Genomic DNA, 22,655 nt, shown 5'->3' with positions numbered 1-22,655 from the left:
TTGGTAACTGAAGAAAGCTTCTTTCCGAGTTTTATGGTTGTGACTGTTAGAAACCAAATAAAAATAATAAACAAGAACAACCTGAAGGGGTTCTGTGTTTTTTAACGTCTGAAAATGTATATATGTATATATATGTGTATATATATATATATATATATATATATATATATATATATATATATATATATATATATATATGTATATATATATATATATATATATATATATATATATATGTATGTGTGTGTGTATGTGTATGTATGTGTTAGGGTTGGGCACGTTAATGTGTTCTCTTTGCGGTAACACATTATTTAATAAGTTATTTCTTTTTTATTGCACATTAATTCAGTTTTGTCTTCAACCTTCTTGCTACTGGTCTGAACCAGAGGAACCTCATACAGAGGCTGCATCAGGCCTCTTCCTCCATGTCTGGTCCTGCTGCAGCGGTGATGGTGGAATCAGGAGAGAGTGGCTTTATTAACATGAAGTCACGTTTTCTGTCTGAAACTTCAAGAAGAAAAAGAACCACATTTCTCTTTGTCCATCTACACCCATTCAGATGGTAGAAAAATGTCATTTTTGGAGGGAAACTGCTCCCAGAAGATGATAAGTAAAATTGTGTTTTTTTATTTTTTAACTAAATGTGGTTTTATCCTGGTGGATAGAAGCTCTGAGGCCAGACAGCAGAGCTAAGACATGTTTTTTCCAAGCGTGCAGCATAAATCGGGTCTTCTTCTGCCTCTGGTTCGGTGAATCTTGGTTGTAGCGAGATGAAACTTCCAGCTGTGGAATCTGTGAGATGTGAGCTTTCAGTAGAGGAGCCGTTGGTTCGTGTTCATGGGGAAACATCATCTGTGTTTACATGTTGTTTCGGACTTTGTGTACCTGGTCTTTTAACTATTGTTGTCTTAACTGTGTTTGTTGGTGATAGAAATGGTTTTACTGAGCTGGTAGCTGAGATTCTGGACTTTCTGTGGATACCACACATGTTTATAGTTACATCTACAGACCTGACGTTACACCCGGAAACGAGATGTTAACCCTTAACTCCCGGTAGCGGAGGCTGCAGGTTCATTGTCACGTTTAGGTCTGTGTTGCTCTTGGTTTCATTAGTTCACCTGGTCTGCTTGTTTGTTCACCTCACCTGTGTCTAGTTAGTTCCTCTGTAGCTGTGTCCCAATTCAGGGTCTGCACACTTCGAAGTGCTGATTCGTCGGCCACATACGTCATCGCGGTGCGCGAAGTACTGTCCCAATTCACAGAATTAGAAGGACCCTCCGAATCCATCCTTCGAATCAGCACTTCGTTTGGCCTCAAACGAAGGCTGCTGGTGATGCATCCTTCACGGCCTCTTGTCTCCCACAATTCATTGCGCACAGGACGGTGGCGAATCAGCAACCTCAGAAGAGTCGTATTAAGTTTAAATAAAGTTTTATTTAAAAAAAAGTACGTTCTTTTAACTACACTTTAGTATATACGTTACAAAATCAAGTACATTTAAAGCATGTTTGTTAAATGGTGACATTAAAATTCGGTAATATTTGATATTCAATTACTTTTAAGGGGTTAATGAAGTGTGTACCGGCTGGAAAACAACAGAGCCTCAAACTGTGTTTTTTTTTTTTTTCTTTTATTTACTGTCGGTGTTGCCGCTCCGTGTTCGGCGTCTACTGACGTTTCCTACGAGTAATTTCAGAGGTTTAAGTGATTCAACGTCCTGTGTTGTTGCTATGGGAAATTCTTGTAGACTAGGTAGGCTGTCCCATTTCACCAACGTTAAGCAGACTTCCAAGTGTGTAGACCCTGAATTGGGACACACCCTGTGTATTTATTCTCCTTGGTTTCAGTTAGCCTTTGTCACATCATCCGTCCTGTTTCCCTGTCCTGTGTTTTCTGAGTTTCTGGTTTATGGATTAAACACTTTTACCTGCTTTCTACCTGCGTCCGCCAAACCATGACAGAATGATATGACCAGACCCAGCAGAGTGCCTACACCTGGCCAAAAAGTCCTGCCTGAATAGTTTGGTGGAGCCTTACCTCCCTTCGTACGTGTAGCACCACCACGAGGTTGGAGGCCGCAGTCTGTCTGAAATCTGTCAGCTCCACGGCCCAGTGTCGCCTCCAGCTCTGCAGCGTCCCACGCCAGCGCCTGTGTGTGTGTGTGTGTGTGTATGTGTATTAGCTGCACCAGTTCAATTAATAAAGGCCACAAAACGTCCTGATGTCTTCTTCATTTATTTTCTTTTGTTCTTTTTCTCTCTGTCAAAGTGGACACACATCTACACATTACACACATCTACACATTACACACATCTACACATTACACACATCTACACATTACACACATTACACACATTACACACATTACACACATCTACACACATCACACACATTACACACATCTACACACATCACACACATCACACACATTACACACATTACACACATTACACACATCACACACATTACACACATTACACACATCACACACATTACACACATTACACACATTACACACATCTACACACATTACACACATTACACACATTACACACATCTACACTGTCCATGCTGCATCAAGCAAGCTTGAATATAAAGCAGGTAACAAACCAGCGTGTGCGCCTGAAGGAATCCGGTGTAGCAGCATCTCCAGCCTCTCCCAAGACCCTTCAGCTCATCACGGGACTTTCTTCACATCAGACACAACAACGATTAGTTTAACACTTTATAAACATATTTTAACATTATACAATTATAATGAACTACAGCTCCGTAGATAACAAGTCTTATCCCAAAAAGCTTTTTTATGAAACATGTCTTGAAAACACTTCATAGAAAACTGAAACCATTTTACAATTAAGCGTTTTCAGTGGTTGTAAACATGCTTGAGGAGAAGCTCATTCTCCTCCTTCTCCTCCTCCTCCTGCTCTTCCTCCTCCTTCTCCTCTTCCTCCTCCCCCTGTGTTTTTATGAATGAGAATTTTAAACACTCTGTGACGTCAGCAGGACGGTCCTCCCACTCTGCGGGAAAAACCTCACGATGAAGGAGAAGCTTAGCTGCCTTCCTCATCCTCCTCCCCTCCTCTTCCTCACAAGACTGAGGATGAGTAATCCTTTCAGAAAGGGAGGGGGACGAGAGAGGAGCAGACACAATGAGAGAGGGAGGGAGTGAGGGAGGAGACCATCGCAGCATCATCATCATCATCGTCATACCAGAGGGTTAGAGCTCAAATCATTTCCAGCCACACTGTCTGGAATGAAGTTGGATAATTCCTGGACATACAGCGACGGAGGAAGAAGAAATCAGCTGATTTTCTCCTTCTGGTACAGGCTAACAGCTGGAGCTCAGACCACAGGAAGCATACATGACTAATCTCTGGAGCCGCAGGCTGAGGAAGCTTGTCTTAGACTAATTCATGGATGAGAAGCTGACCAGTTTATCCTTAGATTTAGAGAGGAGATGACTAGTTTCTGAAAAACAGCCTGACATACATGGACCTAGCTAATACCTGGAATCCCTGATAGCCGCACCTGACCACCGGCTCCACATCTACCACCAACGCTCCTTCTGGGACCTGCTTCCTCTCTGGCTCTGGTTCATCTCTGAAACTGGTTCATCTCTGGATCTGGTTCATCTCTGGATCTGCTTCATCTCTGGATCTGGTTCATCTCTGGACCTGCTTCATCTCTGGACCTGCTTCATCTCTGGATCTGGCATGTTCTGCTTCTGTTTGCAGAGTTCGCTGCTGAAGCTCCAGGCGCTGGAGGTGGACGGGGGGCCGTCCCCAGAGGAGAGCCCTCCTGCCCTGGGCAGCAAAGAGCAGAAGAGCCCCCGCATCCAGACGGAGGCTGGTGGAAGGGAGGTGAAGACGGTAGCAGTCTGCCACCACGTCCCCAACGAGAACAACCCACCAGGTACACCTGTCTGTCCACACCTGTCTGTCTCTGTCCCCACCTGTCTGTCCTTGTCCACACCTGTATGTCCCTGTCCCCACCTGTCTGTCCCTGTCCACACCTGTCTGTCTCTGTCCCCACCTGTCTGTCCCTGTCCACACCTGTATGTCCCTGTCCCCACCTGTCTGTCCCTGTCCCCACCTGTCTGTCTCTGTCCCCACCTGTCTGTCCCTGTCCACACCTGTCTGTCCCTCTCCACACCTGTATGTCTCTGTCCACACCTGTCTGTCTCTTTCTGTCCCTGTCCCCACGCGTCTGTCCTTTTCCACACCTGTCTGTCTCTGTCCCCACCTGTCTGTCCCTGTCCACACCTGTATGTCCCTGTCCCCACCTGTCTGTCCCTGTCCCCACCTGTCTGTCTCTGTCCCCACCTGTCTGTCCCTGTCCACACCTGTCTGTCCCTCTCCACACCTGTATGTCTCTGTCCACACCTGTCTGTCTCTTTCTGTCCCTGTCCCCACGCGTCTGTCCTTTTCCACACCTGTCTGTCTCTGTCCCCACCTGTCTGTCCCTCTCCACACCTGTATGTCACCTGTCCACACTGAGGTCATCAGGAACTTTTCCATGTAGGATGATGTTTGCTGAGAAAGTTTCTCTGGTCTTTTTTTCTTTAAGTTCATCGGGACATGAGGGACAAATTTCCAACCCTTTCAGGTCCTTAAAGGACAAAAATGTTCTTTACAAAAACCTGCTGTAAAAACATATCAGATAAATATTTATACTTTTACTATATATAATATATATATACATATATATATATATATATATATGTATATATATGTATATTTCTGCTCAGATTCTCATCAATGCCGCCGTGCATGCCGTGCATGCGAGTGTGTGTTGGCACGCTGCCTCCTTCCCCCTAGCATGGAGTTATTTATAGCTCAGCACACTGAAGGAAAACACTCTGCAGCAGCGTTGTCCTTCATCCTTCAACATTTCCTCCTTCTTTCACTAAAATCTACATGTATCAAACCTGATTATTGATGGAAATCGATCAGTCAATCAAGTCATCCTTTGAATTTTGCCTTTGTTCATGTAAAGGTTTATTTTTCATTGATAACAGCTCTGAACTGATTTATCTCTGATGTTTAAATGTTATAAATGGATCTGATCGACAAAAAAAGTTGGTTCTCTTAATCAAATGTAAATAAAAGCAACCTCATCATCCATCTTTTATCCCCCGTAGAACATAAAAAACATGTCAGCTGCATGAAACGGAGAAAATTCACCATGTGATGGAAAATATGAGGTGATAGGGAATCTGATGCAGCAACACATCTGTAAAAAGTAGTTCCAGGGTGGTGTTCGGCACGGTGTAAAAAGTAGTTCCAGGGTGATGTTCAGCACGGTGCAAAAAGTAGTTCCAGGGTGATGTTCAGCACGGTGTAAAAAGTAGTTCCAGGGTGTAAAAAGTAGTTCCAGGGTGATGTTCAGCAAGGTGTAAAAACTAGTTCCAGGGTGGTGTTCAGCACGGTGTAAAAAGTAGTTCCAGGGTGGTGTTCAGCACGGTGTAAAAAGTAGTTCCAGGGTGGTGTTCGGCACGGTGTAAAAAGTAGTTCCAGGGTGATGTTCAGCAAGGTGTAAAAACTAGTTCCAGGGTGGTGTTCAGCACGGTGTAAAAAGTAGTTCCAGGGTGGTGTTCAGCACGGTGTAAAAAGTAGTTCCAGGGTGATGTTCAGCACGGTGTAAAAAGTAGTTCCAGGGTGTAAAAAGTAGTTCCAGGGTGATGTTCAGCAAGGTGTAAAAACTAGTTCCAGGGTGGTGTTCAGCACGGTGTAAAAAGTAGTTCCAGGGTGGTGTTCAGCACGGTGTAAAAAGTAGTTCCAGGGTGGTGTTCGGCACGGTGTAAAAAGTAGTTCCAGGGTGGTGTTCGGCACGGTGTAAAAAGTAGTTCCAGGGTGGTGTTCGGCACGGTGTAAAAAGTAGTTCCAGGGTGATGTTCGGCATGGTGTAAAAAGTAGTTCCAGGGTGATGTTCATCATGGTGTAAAAAGTAGTTCCAGGGTGGTGTTCAGCATGGTGTAAAAAGTAGTTCCAGGGTGGTGTTCAGCATGGTGTAAAAAGTAGTTCCAGGGTGGTGTTCAGCATGGTGTAAAAAGTAGTTCCAGGGTGATGTTCATCATGGTGTAAAAAGTAGTTCCAGGGTGATGTTCATCATGGTGTAAAAAGTAGTTCCAGGGTGATGTTCAGCACGGTGTAAAAAGTAGTTCCAGGGTGGTGTTCAGCATGGTGTAGCATCTTCTTCCTCTAACATGTCTGGAAACGTCTGGGAAGTGAGGAGACCAGTTGCTGGAGTTTTAGGAGAGGAATGTCGTCCCATTCTGGTCTGATGCAGGATTCTAGCTGCTCTACAGTCCTGGACCTTGGTTGCTGGATTTCTGCTTCCATGATGCTCCAGATGTTGTGTACTGGTGAAAGGTCTGGACTGCAGGCAGGCCAGTTCAGCAGCCGGACTCTTCTCCTGTGAAGCCATGCTGCTGTGATGGATGCAGGATGTGGTTCAGCATCGTCTTGCTGAAATCTGCAAGGCCTTCCCTGAAAGAGACGTTGTCTGGATGGGAGCAGATGTTGCTCTAAAACCTCCATGTACTTTTCAGCATTGATGGAGCTTTACAGATGTGGAAGCTGCCCACGCCATAGGCACTAATGCAGCCCCATCCCATCAGAGATGCAGCTTTTCACCTGTCCACTGATAACAAGCTGCTCTGCTGCTTCCTGTCTGGCTGGTCGGAGTCATGCAGAGTATGATCGGGTGATAACTGACAGTTGGGTTAAACATCTGAATCATGTTTATTAATCTGTTTTCTTCTTATAAATGTGCTGTGATGTAAACAACTTGTTTTCTACATGTAAACCTGTGTTTGTGCAGAGCTGTTGACCGTCCTGACCAGACCTCCACAATCCCCTCGACATCAGCCGTTAACCCCCATCCACCCGGGTCAGCGGCCTCCATCCCCTGATGAAGTGCTGCCCCCCAGCCCTCATCACTCCCCACAGTGGAGCAGTCCAGGAGGCGAGGAGGGGGGAGGAGATGGATCAGGAGGAGGTGGAGCTCTCCTCCAGCTGCTGGCAGGACTTCCCAGCCCCCTGCCCTCTCCACGCTGCTCCAGTCCCAGCCTGAGGTTCAACTCTGACCCGGATTCGGCGCCGTCCCCACCCTGCAGCCAGCAGTACATCCTGTGAGCATCATTGTTTACTTGTTTACTGTTTTCTACTCTGAGTTTGTTTACACTGTCTGGGTTTATGGAAAGGACGCTTCTCCAACAGAAACCCCCCTCAGATAGAAGCCTGAAAAGCTGTTTGCTCTTCAGCTGCTGACAGGAAACAGATTTTCTACCTCAGAGACAGAGCTTCCAGTGTCATGACAACCACCCACAAACCATCTCTTCTACAAGTTTCTCCAGCAGGTCCTGCTAAGCGCCATCGTATCGTTGGATCACATCATCACATCCTCCTGCGGCATCCTTTTCTGTTGATCCGGGTGGGGTTCATGACCAGGCATCTGGGACTGGATGAAGGGTTTCTTACTTCTGCTTTCTTATAATGAAACCTGTTCTTGGTGCTTACAGACGTGCCGTCACATGGTCTATGCAGAGAATCTCAGCCTTGTGGATGAAATCTGGTTATCCTGAAGAGGTTTCAGTTTGACCTCCATGTGCCTGCTGCATTAATGTATCTTATGTAATCTATCCTTCATCATCACCATCATCATCTTTTCTCGGAGAACCGGCCAGAAGCAGAGGGTCCAGACATGCTGCTTCCTGAACGATGAGCTCGCTGTTTACCGATGAAAACCTACAACCGTCTCTCAGCATCGACTTCCCGTCTCTTTCTACATCTTCTCATTTTTCAGTCATTTCTCCGTTATGACGGCAGGATGTGGAGATGACAGATGGAAAGATGAGCCGGCTGGCTCGGTGTAAATAACGTCAACATATATAACACTGTAAAAAATAGCGTGTCCTGGTTTAACCAGCACAGCCTACCTGAGTATTGTTGCTGACCATGTCCATCCCTTTATGACCACAGTGGAGCATCTTCTGATGCTACTTCCAGCAGGATAATGCACCATGTCACAAAGCTCAGATCATCTCCACCTGCTTTCTAGAACATGACCATGAGTTCACTGGACTCCAACGGCCTCCACAGCCACCAGATCTCAGTCCAGTAGAGCAGCTTTGGGATGTGGTGGAACGGGAGATTCTCATCATGGATGCAGCCGACAAACCTGCAGCAACTGTGTGATGCTGTCATGTCGATATGGAGAAAACCTCTGAGGAAGGTTTCCACCACCTGCTTCCATCTGAATTTTATCTGTTTGTGTCCAGGTGTCGGGGTCGGGGGGACAGGACTGAAGGCTCAGAGGACGGGTTTCCTCCCTCCATCCCCTTCCTCACCAGACACATCCAGACCTTGAAGAAGAGGGTTCGCAGGTTTGAGGAGCAGTTTGAACTGGAGATGAACTACAAGGTGAGTCAACACCTGATCTGTTACATGTCTTTATCAGCTCGTGTGAAGGTGGGAATCATTCACAGAATGAATTTAAGATTTTACAAACTGAATGAGAGGGGAGTCTTTCTCTCACACGCTGCCCTCTGCTGGCCACCGGATGGACTGCAGGTACCACATTCATGAGCAAACAGGGAAGACTCCCAAAAGAAATTCTTCTGAACTGGTTTTAAATGGTTTAAACTCTGATATCTGATGCTGACATGAACTCTGGTGGTTTGTTTAACCAGTAAAATAAACTGACATGTTTAACCTTCAACCATTTCTGTGGAAATCTGCTGTTTCTTGTCAATTTCTTTCTGTCTTCTTGTCTGAGTCAGACAAGACGTTTGTTGTGTTCACAGACAAACTGAAAGCTGAGTTTAAGTCATATCAGTCTGTTTCTGTTGTCTCAGCCGTCCCACAACGACAAATACTCCAACCCAGAGATGGTCAGGGTCATGAGTGAACTGGCGAAGGCTCGCAAGCAGCTGAAAGGTACAAGCATGAAACCTGCTGCAGATTCAGCTTTTCCCATCGATCTTCTCAACAGGCTGTTGACATTTTATCATAAAAACACCTGCTGTTGTGTCCTGTGTAGAACTCAGACTGAGGCAGTCGGTGTTCGAGTCCAAGGAGCAGGAGACCACCGACGTCCACAGGTACGTTTACCGCTTCCAGTTTATTTAGGTTTTAACACTGGTTCACCTTCTTCAGTGGCTCCCACCCTTAGGAAATCGGGTCTGGATCCTGATGACCTCAATAATTACCCGCCAACCTCCGACCCACCACACACACAACCATCGACCATCCAATCAGGCCACTGGGACCACCCTCATGAAAATAACTGACAATCTCCTTGTTGCTGCTGACTCTGGTCCGTATCCTCTTGGATCTTTCTGCAGCCTTTGACTCCATCCTCCTCTTCGTCCTGTCTTTGTTACTGTTGACGGTTCCTCGTCCTCCTCCCTGGCTGCAGATAACCACGGTGCTCCTCAGGGCTCGGTGCTCAGTCTCCTTTTCTTAGTCAGATCATCCTCAACCACGTCTCAGCTTTCACTCTTATGCCAGTGACAACTAACGTTAAAGATGCTCTAAGGAGCTTTTACTGAGTTTCTGCCCTGTCGACGGGTAAACCAGCAACATCTTCATCTGACCGGGACTCTGATCTCTCCAGCCAGTAAAAGACAGTCTGATGGTGACGTTTGTCTTGTCTCTTGCACGGTATCACATCATATCTTATCGTAGTCCACACTGCACATGTACAAAAGATCTTCCCAACATGTCAACACACAACTGATCAGTTTACTTTTGCAAACATGCCCTGGTCATGGTGGATGGCTGCTCCTGGCCTGTCCTGCTCTGGGGGGTCTCCCTGGGAACGGGGGCACCTACTGCCACCAACAGCTCACCTTCTGGAGGAAAGTTTGCTTCCCTCTGGTCCTCTCCCCTCCCCGCTCTCTCACAGACATGTAGGGTGTTGGCCGTGCTGGACAGGACAGGGTAAATAAAAAAAAAATAAAAAGTAAACATGGCAGCTGGAATCTGATCAGATTGATTTTAATTCTGCCCTCGTAATGGAGCTACTGATTCTGTAGCTCAGACCTTCATCACCGTCTTCATCACTACCTGAAATTTCTATATAAAGAGCTTAAAAGACTGCCGGGAGAATTTGTTCCTGATGTGTGCGATGTAGATGTTTGATGAATCGCATACTGATCAACTCGGGACAGGTGGAGTGTAATGGATGTATCACCCAGTCCTAGCCCCACATCATGAACACACAGTCATGTCTGAAAACTGGATGTTCTTCTGATTGCCTCATGCTGTCTGCAGGTCGGGTTCCAGCCAGCAGGGGGCGTCGGAGCACAAACCCAGTCTGGAGGAAACGGTGGAATCTCTGTTCAGACGTCTGAGGGAGAAGAGACAGACCCTGGGTCTGCCCGACAATATGAAGGTGGGTGTTGGGTCCTGGTTCTACTCCTCGGCTGTGTCTCCTCCTCTGATGGTCTGATGTTGGTCTGCAGGAGATGACCCAGGCTCAGATGGTGCTGGAGAAGATCACTCTGCAGAAATGTCTGCTCTACTTCGAGAGTCTGCACGGTCGACCGGTGAGTCCCCGCCCACTCCTCCACTCATATCCTGACTTTCAGGGAAAACATCAGCAAGTTACTTGAAAAATATGCCTTTGGTGAGATGTGGGTGAGAGGTGATGAGGAGGATGCAACCAACAGAGACCCGATAGAGGAACCCGAATTTATTAACCCTTAGACCTCCATCAGGTCTCCCTGAGGTCTATCTCCTCCACCACCAGGAGCGGTGGTGTGTATCTCTGTGGGGTAAATGTGATGGATATTTTACCTTTTAGCTGATCTATGGATGTTTTCCAGCATTTCTATCCCGTCTAGGAGGTTTACAATCCAGCCACTAAATGTAGTTTTATTCAGAGACTCTATCTGGTAAATCCACAATGATCCATGATAACAGCATTATTTATCACATTTCACCATAAAAACATCACCATCACTACTATGTTGCTAAGAGACCTCTATTTAGACCTGGACATGATGATGAAGCCACTTCCTGTCAGACTTTCCACCAATCAGAGAGCTTAGATTGACGGTAACGTCCAATCAGGAGCAGCCAAAGATCAACCAGTGAGCAGAAAGTTCTATGTGTGTGTGAGAAGAAGAAAAATAATGCTCCTCTATGGCTGGAATAAAGCCAAGAAGACGTTTCTGATGCACGGTGGCGCCACAAAGCAGCTGAGCTGGAGTTGGTTTAGTGAGGATAGCAGGTAAATAGTAGCAGGAATAACTGGAAATGAGGAAAAAGTGGAAACATGGAAATAGTTTCTGTTGTGTGTTTGTTTCAATAACAATATTTTTTCTCCTGAAAGCCAAGACTTGAGAGAACGATGAGATGAGAAAAGGTTTGGTCACTGTTGGTCTGTGTGTTATTTCTACAAAGTTCTGTTAGTAATAAATTCTGCTTTCTTCTTCTGGTCGACCTTTATGCTGCTACATCTATTCATACATTCATTTTACATCATTTTACCTCCCAGTCTGACAGCTGCTACATACTGGTTTATACTGGGATTAAAAGCAGCTACACACTGGTTTATACTGGGATTAAAAGCAGCTACACACTGGTTTATACTGGGATTAAAAGCTGTTACACACTGGTTTATACTGGGATTAAAAGCAGCTACACACTGGTTTATACTGGGATTAAAAGCAGCTACACACTGGTTTATACTGGGATTAAAAGCAGCTACACACTGGTTTATACTGGGATTAAAAGCTGTTACAGACTGGTTTATACTGGGATTAAAAGCTGCTACACACTGGTTTATACTGGGATTAAAAGCAGCTACACACTGGTTTATACTGGGATTAAAAGCTGTTACACACTGGTTTATACTGGGATTAAAAGCTGCTACACACTGGTTTATACTGGGATTAAAAGCAGCTACACACTGGTTTATACTGGGATTAAAAGCTGCTACACACTGGTTTATACTGGGATTAAAAGCAGCTACACACTGGTTTATACTGGGATTAAAAGCTGCTACACACTGGTTTATACTGGGATTAAAAGCAGCTACACACTGGTTTATACTGGGATTAAAAGCTGTTACAGACTGGTTTATACTGGGATTAAAAGCTGCTACAGACTGGTTTATACTGGGATTAAAAGCTGCTACAGACTGGTTTATACTGGGATAAAAAGCTGTTACAGACTGGTTTATACTGGGATTAACAGCTGCTACAGACTGGTTTATACTGGGATTAAAAGCTGCTACAGACTGGTTTATACTGGGATTAAAAGCTGTTACAGACTGGTTTATACTGGGATTAAAAGCTGTTACAGACTGGTTTATACTGGGATTAAAAGCTGCTACAGACTGGTTTATACTGGGATTAAAAGCTGTTACAGACTGGTTTATACTGGGATTAAAAGCTGTTACAGACTGGTTTATACTGGGATTAAAAGCTCCTACAGACTGGTTTATACTGGGATTAACAGCTGCTACAGACTGGTTTATACTGGGATTAAAAGCTGCTACAGACTGGTTTATACTGGGATTAAAAGCTGCTACAGACTGGTTTATACTGGGATTAAAAGCTGTTACAGACTGGTTTATACTGGGATTAAAAGCTGCTACAGACTGGTTTATACTGGGATTAAAAGCTGCTACAGACTGGTTTATACTGGGATAAAAAGCTGTTACAGACTGGTTTATACTGGGATTAACAGCTGCTACAGACTGGTTTATACTGAGATTAAAAGCTGCTACAGACTGGTTTATACTGGGATTAAAAGCTGTTACAGACTGGTTTATACTGGGATTAAAAGCTGTTACAGACTGGTTTATACTGGGATTAAAAGCTGCTACAGACTGGTTTTTACTGGGATTAAAAGCTGTTACAGACTGGTTTATACTGGGATTAAAAACTGTTACAGACTGGTTTATACTGGGATTAAAAGCTGTTACAGACTGGTTTATACTGGGATTAAAAGCTGCTACAGACTGGTTTATACTGGGATTAAAAGTTGTTACAGACTGGTTAATACTGGGATTAAAAGCTGCTACAGACTGGTTAATACTGGGATTAAAAGCTGCTACAGACTAATTTATACTGGGATTAAAAGCTGCTACAGACTGGTTAATACTGGGATTAAAAGCTGCTACAGACTGGTTTATACTGGGATTAAAAGCTGCTACAGACTGGTTTATACTGGGATTAAAAGCTGCTACAGACTGGTTTATACTGGGATTAAAAGCTGCTACAGACTGGTTTATACTGGGATTAAAAGCTGCTACAGACTGGTTTATACTGGGATTAAAAGCTGCTACAGACTGGTTTATACTGGGATTAAAAGCTGCTACAGACTGGTTTATACTGGGATAAAAAGTTGTTACAGACTGGTTTATACTGGGATTAAAAGCTGCTACAGACTGGTTTATACTGGGATTAAAAGTTGTTACAGACTGGTTTATACTGGGATTAAAAGCTGCTAAAGACTGGTTTATACTGGGATTAAAAGCTGCTACAGACTGGTTTATACTCGGATTAAAAGCTGCTACAGACTGGTTTATACTGGGATTAAAAGCTGCTACAGATTGGTTTATACTGGGATTAAACGCTGCTACAGACTGGTTTATACTGGGATTAAAAGCTGCTACAGACTGGTTTATACTGGGATTAACAGCTGCTACAGACTGGTTTATACTGGGATTAAAAGCTGCTTCACACTGGTTTATACTGGGATAAAAAGCTGCTACAGACTGGTTTGTACTGGGATTAAAAGCTGCTACAGACTGGTTAATACTGGGATTAAAAGCTGCTACAGACTGGTTTATACTGGGATTAAAAGCTGCTACAGACTGGTTTATACTGGGATTAAAAGCTGCTACAGACTGGTTTATACTGGGATTAAAAGCTGTTACAGACTGGTTTATACTGGGATTAAAAGCTGCTACAGACTGGTTTATACTGGGATTAAAAGCTGCTACAGACTGGTTAATACTGGGATCAACAGCTGCTACACACTGGTTTATACTGGGATTAAAAGCTGCTACAGACTGGTTTATACTGGGATTAAAAGCTGTTACAGTCTGGTTTATACTGGGATTAAAAGCTGCTACAGACTGGTTTATACTGGGATTAAAAGCTGCTACAAACTGGTTTATACTGGGATTAAAAGCTGCTTCACACTGATTTATACTGGGATTAAAAGTTGTTACAGACTGGTTTATACTGGGATTAAAAACTGCTACAGACTGGTTTATACTGGGATTAAAAGCTGCTACAGACTGGTTTATACTGGGATTAAAAGCTGCTACACACTGGTTTATACTGGGATTAAAAGCTGCTACAGACTGGTTTATACTGGGATTAAAAGCTGCTACAGACTGGTTTATACTGGGATTAAAAGCTGTTACAGTCTGGTTTATACTGGGATTAAAAGCTGCTACAGACTGGTTTATACTGGGATTAAAAGCTGCTTCACACTGCTTTATACTGGGATTAAAAGTTGTTACAGACTGGTTTATACTGGGATTAAAAGCTGCTACAGACTGGTTTATACTGGGATTAAAAGCTGCTACAGACTGGTTTATACTGGGATTAAAAGCTGCTACAGACTGGTTTATACTGGGATTAAAAGCTGCTACAGACTGGTTAATACTGGGATTAACAGCTGCTACAGACTGGTTTATACTGGGATTAAAAGCTGCTACAGACTGGTTTATACTGGGATTAAAAGCTGCTACAGACTGGTTTATACTGGGATTAAAAGCTGCTACAGACTGGTTTATACTGGGATTAAAAGCTGCTACAGACTGGTTTATACTGGGATTAAAAGCTGCTACAGACTGGTTTATACTGGGATTAAAAGCTGCTACAGATTGGTTTATACTGGGATTAAAAGCTGCTACAGACTGGTTTATACTGGGATTAAAAGCTGCTTCACACTGGTTTATACTGGGATAAAAAGCTGCTACAGACTGGTTTATACTGGGATTAAAAGCTGCTACAGACTGGTTTATACTGGGATTAAAAGCTGCTACAGATTGGTTTATACTGGGATTAAAAGCTGCTACAGACTGGTTTATACTGGGATTAAAAGCTGCTTCACACTGGTTTATACTGGGATAAAAAGCTGCTACAGACTGGTTTATACTGGGATTAAAAGCTGCTACAGACTGGTTTATACTGGGATTAAAAACTGCTACAGACTGGTTTTTACTGGGATTAAAAGTTTCAGCTCCTCCCTGAGCATTTTTGGAGTCCTTGGACGGGGTGTTGTAAAGCACTCCTTCCGGGAACTCCCTCGTTCTGCTGGGGGACTTCAATGCTCATGTGGCGCATGACAGCAAGATCTGGAGGGGCGTGATTGGGAGGAACGGCCCCCCTGATCTAAATCCGAGAGGTGTCTTGTTGTTCGTCTTCTGTGCTCGTCATGGACTGACCATAACGAACACCTTGTTCAGACAGAAGAGTGTCCACATGTGCACTTGGCACCAGGACACTCTAGGCTGCAGATCGATGATCGACTTTGTAGTCGAATCATCGGACTTGCGGCCACATGTCTTGGACACTCGGGTGAAGAGAGGGGCGGAGCTGTCAACTGATCACCACATGGTGGTGAGTTGGCTCAGATGGTGGGGGAGGATGCCAGTCAGGCCTGGCAGACCCAAGCGTGTTGTGAGGGTCTGCTGAGAATGTCTCACAGAGTCCCCTGTCAGAAAGAGTTTCAACTCCCATCTCCGGCAGAGCTTCAACCACGTCCCAGGTGGGGCGGGGGACATTGAGTCCGAGTGGGCTGTGTTCTGTGCCTCTATTGTCGAGGTGGCCAGTCGCAGCTGTGGCCGTAAGGTTGTTGGTGCCTGTCATGGCGGTAACCTCCGAACTCGTTGGTGGACACCAGCAGTAAGGGATGCCGTCAAGCTGAAGAAGGAGTCCTGTCAGGCCTTTTCGGCCTGTGGGACTCCAGAGGCAGCTGATGGGTCTCGGCAGGCTAAGCGTAACGCAGCTTCGGCGGTCGAGCATGGGAGGAGTTTGGAGATCCCATGGAGAATGACTTTAGGACAACTTCAAGGAGATTCTGGTCCACCATCCGGCGGCTCAGGAGGGGAAAGCAGTGCTCCGTCAACACTGTGTACAGTGAGGATGGGGGGCTACTGACCTTGACTCGGGACGTTGTGAGGCAGCGGAGAGAATACTTCGAAGGCCTTCTCAATCCCACCAACACGCCTTCCGATGAGGAAGCAGAGTCTGGGATGGCTGGTGCTGGCTCTCCTATCTCTGGGGTTGAGGTCGCTGAGGTGGTTAAAAATCTCCTTGGTGGCAAGGCCCTGGGGGTGGATGAGGTCTGCCCGGAGTTCCTTAAAGCTCTGGATGCTGTAGAGCTGTCTTGGCTGACACGCCTCTGCAGCATCGCGTGGACATCGGGGACAGTTCCCCTGGACTGGCAGACTGGGGTGGTGGTCCCCCTCTTCAAAAAGGGGGACCGGAGGGTGTGCTCCAACTACAGGGGGATCACACTCCTCAGCCTCCCTGGTAAGGCCTATTCAGAGGTGCTGGATAGGAGGGTCCGTCGGATAGTCGAACCTCGGATTGAGGAGGAGCAGTGTGGTTTTCGTCCCGGTCATGGAACAGCGGACCAACTCTACACCCTCTTCAGGGTCTTGGAGAGGACATGGGAGTTCGCTGAACCAGTCTACATGTTCTTTGTGGACATGGAGAAGGCATTCAACTGTGTCCCCCGGGGACTCCTGTGGGGGGTACTCCGGGAGTATGAAGTGCTGGACCAGCTTGTACGAGCTGTCTGGTCCCTGTACAACCGGTGTCAGAGCTTGGTCTGCATCGCTGGCAATAAATCAGAATCATTTCCAGTGCGGGTTGGATTCCACCAAGGCTGTCCTCTGTCACCGATTCTGTTCATAACCTTTATGGACAGAATTTTGAGGCGCAGCTGAGGTGTGGAGGGGATCCGGTTCGGTGGCCTCAGGATTGGGTCTCTGCTCTTTGTGGATGATGTGGTTCTGTTGGCTTTATCAGGCCGTGCTCTTCAGCTCTCACTGGAACGATTCGCAGCCGAGTGTGAAGCAGCTCTGATGAGAATCAGCACCTCCAAGTCCGAGACCATGGTCCTCAGCCGGAAAAGGATGGAGTGCTCTCTCCGGGTCTGCATTAGGGTCCTGCCCCAAGTGGAGGAGTTCACGTATCTCGGGGTCTTGTGTGGAGTGGAGTGGAGCGGGAGATGGACAGGTGGATCGGTGCGGCGTGTGCAGTAATGTGGACTCTGCATCGGTCTGTCGTGGTGAAGAAGGAGCTGAGCCAAAAGGCAAAGCTCTCGATTTACTGGTCGATCTATGTTCCTACCCTCACCTATGGTCACGAGCTGTGGGTAGTGAACGAAAGAACAAGATCGCAAATACAAGCGGCCGAAATTACTTTTCTCCGCAGGGTGGCCGGGCTCTCCCTTAGAGATAGGGTGAGAAGCTCGATGATCCAGGAGGGGCTCAGAGTAGAGCCACTGCTCCTCCACATCGAGAGGAGCCAGATGAGGTGGCTCGGGCATCTGGTTAGGATGCCTCCTGGACTTCTCCCTGGTGAAGTGTTCCAGGCACGTCCCACCAGAAAGAGGCCCCGGGGAAGACCCAGGTCACGCTGGAGGGACTACATCTCTCGGTTGGCCTGGGAACGCCTCGGGATCCCTCCGGATGAGCTGGTGAATGTGGCCGGGGAGAGGGAAGTCTGGATTTCCCTGCTTAGGCAGCTGCCCTGCGACCCGACTCCGGATAAGCAGCAGAAGATGGATGGTTGGATGGATGGATAAAAGCTTCAGCTGCTACAGACTAGTTTATATTGGGATTAAAAGCTTCAACTGCTCTAAACTGGTTTTTTACTGGGATTAAAATCTTCAGCTGCTAGAAGATGGTTTAGATTAAAATGACCCATGTGGACAAAAAGTAATAAAAATTGTTTGGAGGTTTAAGGATTAACTGAAACTGAAGGAGCTGCAGTGGCTGGATGAATACCGGTATTTCCTGGTCATGGACCTGCAGGCTGCAGCAGACACTTTTACGTTCATGCCCTCTTGGATGGTCGGGGTGGATCTGGAAGCTTCCATTCGTGGTATTGGTGGTCATTGGTGGTAAAAGTGGTTAAAAATATGGATATTTTGGATTTTTAGTATTTATTTTTACATGAACACATACAAAAAGAAAAACAATAATAATAATAAAGTTATTTAAAAAAGAAGAAAAAAAATGGAAATTAGTGCATGAATAAAGAAAAATCTTCTTTTTAAGCCTCAGTGTGGGTTAGAAGACTGAAACTGCAGTAAAGTCGCTTCCTGCTTTAGTAAATTATTTTTAATTAATTTTAAAATTATTAATTTAGAGTGAAAAAGTTTAAACTCTGACGTTTGACCTGAGATTCTGTTGGTTCCTGGTGGACAGTAGGGGGCATTGCTGCAGAGTAGATTGATCCATCTTTATAACATCCTGTTTTATTTCTGTCTGTCAGGGAACGAAACAGGAGAAGAACCTGGTGAAGCCTCTGTACGACCGGTACCAGATGATCAAACATATGCTGTGTGTCAGTCCCCCAATCACCACCATCGTAAGAAACACTCTTTTCTCAGAATAAACCTTATTATTAGGAATAATTTTAAACCATCTGTCTGAAGAGAAGAACAGTGCAGTCACTTTTGCTCATCATCTTCTAGAATAATTCTGATCTCTGTCCAGCTGTTGTGTTGAACATGTTGTCACTGTGCAGCAGCAACGATGCATCATAAAGATGGAGGTCATTTCAGACCTGATTAACCTGTCAAAAGTTTCCGTCATGTCTACTGCTGTATAGTCTAACTGGTTCCCACACTGCCCCCTCCTGGTTACTGGAGTTTTGCAGCTTGTCAGCTTGTTTATTTATGAGGGCGTGAACAAACAATGCTTCAAGCACAAAATTCACAACACAGCCATGATAGCGTGGATTGTTAAAAGTAAGAATATTTTTAGCCTGAGGGCCAGACCTAAGATTTATCAGGAAGTAAAGTTTGACGTCTGATCTGAAGGTAGAGAGGGAGTCTGCTTCCCGAAGCCAAACTGGGAGCCGGTTCTACAGAGAGAGGTCCGATACCTGAAGATTCTGCCTTGCATTCTACTTTCAGAACCACCAGGAACCACCAGTAAACCTGCAGTCTAAGAGAGAAGTTCTGATGTAAAATCTGGAACTCAGATCTTTAAGATCCAGCTGGTCTTGGTCACTAACAGCTTTTTAGGTGAGGAAAGGAATTTTAAATTCTATCCTGGGAAGCCAATGAAGAAATGATGAAACTGAAGAAATATGATCTCTGATGAAAATCCTCAACTGCAGCATTTTGGATCAAATGGAGACTTTCAGGACATTTCTGGAACAGAACAATTATGAGGAATTACAGTTGTCCACTCTGAAAGGAACAAATCCAGACAAATGAGACAGGATGTTCCTCATTTTGGGAAAATTACATAGGTGGAAGAAGGAGGTTCTAGAAATCTGTTTTTATACGTGAGTCAAAGGACAGATCCTGGTCCAGAATAGGGGTTCTCAGGTTCAAAACAACAACCTCAGTCTGTCTAAGTTTAGAAGGCTTCGTGGAGAAGTATATCAGAGTATCATCTGCGTAAAAATTAACATTTATACCTAAAGTATGTAGAATGTGTAAAGTTTTATTGTAAACACTACAGATGTTACATGTAAAAGAGCAGAAATATTGAAGTAGTTTGTCTCTTAGGAGGAAGAGGAAGGATCTGATGAAGAGACTCTGAGCTCCTCTCTGGTTGACGAACGTCCAGTCCCTCATCCTTGCAGAACAACCCGGTCAGCTGTCGGTGAGGAGGACAGCGACCGTGACAGCGACCCTGCCTTCGTATCCCCAATAGATGAGGTGAAGGCCGTCCATCAGCAGGTCGCTCTGACCACAGCCAACCTGCACGAAGCCTCCAGGTGGCTCTCCTGGACCACAACTTGGTCCTTATCATGCTGGACCACATTCTTGGATGTCTCCATCATGTCTCATAACCCTTCTTTCCTCCCACCGGTACAGGTCTCAGCTGCTTCAGTGTCTGAGGGAGACAAGAGCTGAAAAGAAGATGCGGCGTAAAGTTCTGAAGGAGTTTGAGGAGGAATTTTATTGTCAGACTGGACGGTCAGTAAACACACCATCATGGGATTAACTCTTGTCCACCAGCAAGGACCACGTCTCCACTGTCAGATCCTACAGGTAGTGGAGGGGGTTCTGTCTCTGGATGGGAGTCCTGTCTCTGGACAGGTCCTCTCTCAGGGTGGGGGCCATCTCAGGGGAAAAGGGATGGTTGAGGTAGGTGAAAGGCTCACCAGGTGATTGGGGACGTGGTCTTGCTCCTGGACCTGAGTTAACAGGTTAATGTTGTTCTTGCTCGTTTCATTTGTCCTGTGTCTGAAGACCTGATCCTGAATCTATCTCCAAGCAGAATCTGCCAGAAGGAGGACCGGACCCCGATGAAGGAGGAATACCAGGAATACAAACAGCTCAAAGCCAAACTCCGCCTGCTGGAGGTCCTGCTCAGCAAACAGGACTCCAACAAAACCCCATCAGCCTAAAAACTGTCCTGACACCAGTCCAGCATGAGTCCAGGAACGGTCTGACCTGAGTCCGGAACTGGTCTGAAACAAGTCTACGACCAGTCTGACACAAGTCCAGAACCCATCAGACCTGTCAGACCTAAGTCCAGGTCCAGCATGTTGGACTGAAGCAAAGAATGAAACCTGCCAACACCCTGCATCTGATGTCCAGCTGTCTCCTCCACTGTGCCGTTTCCTCCATGTTTGACATCATTTTAACATTTTTATGAGAACCGGATGTGTCTGGAGTCCAACAGAGAGCACTTTATTCTGATGGTGAGGATGGGGAGGAAGAGCAGGCCCTAATCTTAGATGCATTAAGACAAAGAAGCTTCATTAGAATCAAGCTTAATTTTTAAAACCAGTTATTGAAGTGTCCACCTCTCTGAGCAATAAGAAGCTGAGTAGGAAAGAAATGATCCCTCCAAACAACAAAGCTGGTTCAGTTCTCTGATAACTGGGCGACTCTGAAGTCCTGGACCATCAGGAGAGCTGAAAACCAAACCTTTACTGGTAAACATCCAAGAAAATAAGAGCAAGATTTAAATGAGTGAATGAAATAAAAAGATATAGAGATTATTTCCAGAACATTTCCACAAAAGCTGAGAAGTTGTGTAAAATGTACATAAAACCAGAATCTCATCAACCATCTTTTATTCCCAGTAGAAGATAAACAACATGTCAGATGATGAAAATGAGCTGATGGTTAATCTGATGGCAGCAACACTGTATACATACACACACACAAACACATATATGTGTGTGTGTAAAATATAATATCTCAGGAGGAATCTCTGTGTGCATGGAGCAAGGCTGAAGGTCAAACTACAGAATCCCAGTGCTGATTTGTAAATCAGTCAATTTTGGTTTTATTTATACACATTTTACAGTGTCCCAAGTTTTTTGGGTGTTATACACAAAGCTTGAAAATAAATTAAGTAAATGCTTAATTAATGAATAAATAAATAAATAAATAAATCATTAAATAAATAAATAAATATTTTTTTTAATTGGCTATAAATTAGTCCAAACACAATTAACTCTTATTAAAAGAATATTTTAAAATGCTGCCATATAAATCCATTTGAGCCTTGACTTGTCAGAAAAGAAAAAGTTTGAAACTCAATCATTTTAGAATTTTTTATCAAAACATTTGTGCCTTCATGGAGCAGAGTCATACAACGCATCATGATGACATCATAAAACGGGTCCTGACCAGGAGGATGCATCATAATGGCATCATAAAACAGATCCTCAGCTGATGAGGAGCAGAGTCCAGAACCCGTTAAACCAGTTTCCAGTCTCATTAAGACATTTTGGTGGAACAAATGCGGCTTTCAGGGTGTAGACGTGCCACTATGTCAGAGCACTTTAAGAAGGAAACTCACTTTTATCCAAAGTCTCTAAAGTTGATATGCAAAATGTTGTTGCAGAAGAGTTGTGTTTTCCAGGTTGATCAGAAAGCGATGGGACCTGCAGGTTAGCGTTAGCGTTAGCGTCAGGGTGGATGTGAATAATGCAGTCTGAATGTTGTGGAACAGGGCTGAATATAAAACCCAGACCAGGGTGTGCCGTCTTTAATGTGAGAAGCAGATTTCCAGACCCGACCGTCCTGAGTCCAGCTGTCAGTCCTCCAAACAGACTCCATCAGCCATGAAAGCGTGTGTTGGTTTCTATGATGTAACTTGAATATTTTCAGTTTTTGTGCTCCTGATGTCTCTGGTGAAACATGACGTGGATTTCTACTCTGAACTGGATGTTGACGTCAGTTTTTATGTGTCGACCTCCTTCATGCTGCTGTGATGAAAACATCTGTCCTGTGATGTGCAACCCTCGTTCCACTCACCTTTCTATTCAGACAATAAATATTTTTGCTATGAACAGTTTTATCATTTTGGTTTTATTGGAATCCTGAAAGAGACGCATCGTCTTCAAGATCACCACATCCACCCACTGTCCACTGTATGGTACCGGGTCGTCCTCTTCATCAGGTCCACCTTCTAGAACCGGGTCATCCTCTCCATCAGGTCCACCTTCTAGTACCAGGTCG

At 45.0% G+C, this 22,655-nt stretch overlaps 1 protein-coding gene across 1 annotated transcript; it reads left to right on the top strand.

Annotated features, from left to right (window-relative positions):
- Positions 1–3,666: 3,666 nt before the first annotated feature.
- Positions 3,667–21,306, top strand: fam13c (family with sequence similarity 13 member C). Its single transcript, XM_041973079.1, has 11 exons — positions 3,667–3,915; positions 6,826–7,135; positions 8,285–8,426; positions 8,861–8,942; positions 9,046–9,106; positions 10,281–10,401; positions 10,472–10,555; positions 18,488–18,583; positions 19,737–19,948; positions 20,049–20,150; positions 20,455–21,306. Exons 1-11 carry the CDS (start codon positions 3,717–3,719, stop codon positions 20,582–20,584), a joined length of 1,539 nt encoding a protein of 512 aa, XP_041829013.1. The 5' UTR covers positions 3,667–3,716; the 3' UTR covers positions 20,585–21,306.
- Positions 21,307–22,655: the final 1,349 nt, after the last annotated feature.

This window comes from Melanotaenia boesemani, chromosome 21 (assembly GCF_017639745.1).
Source record: "Melanotaenia boesemani isolate fMelBoe1 chromosome 21, fMelBoe1.pri, whole genome shotgun sequence".
In the NCBI taxonomy this organism is placed as follows: domain Eukaryota; kingdom Metazoa; phylum Chordata; class Actinopteri; order Atheriniformes; family Melanotaeniidae; genus Melanotaenia; species Melanotaenia boesemani.
Note: the sequence above shows the minus strand (reverse complement) of the source record. Positions and strands in the feature narration are given on the sequence as shown.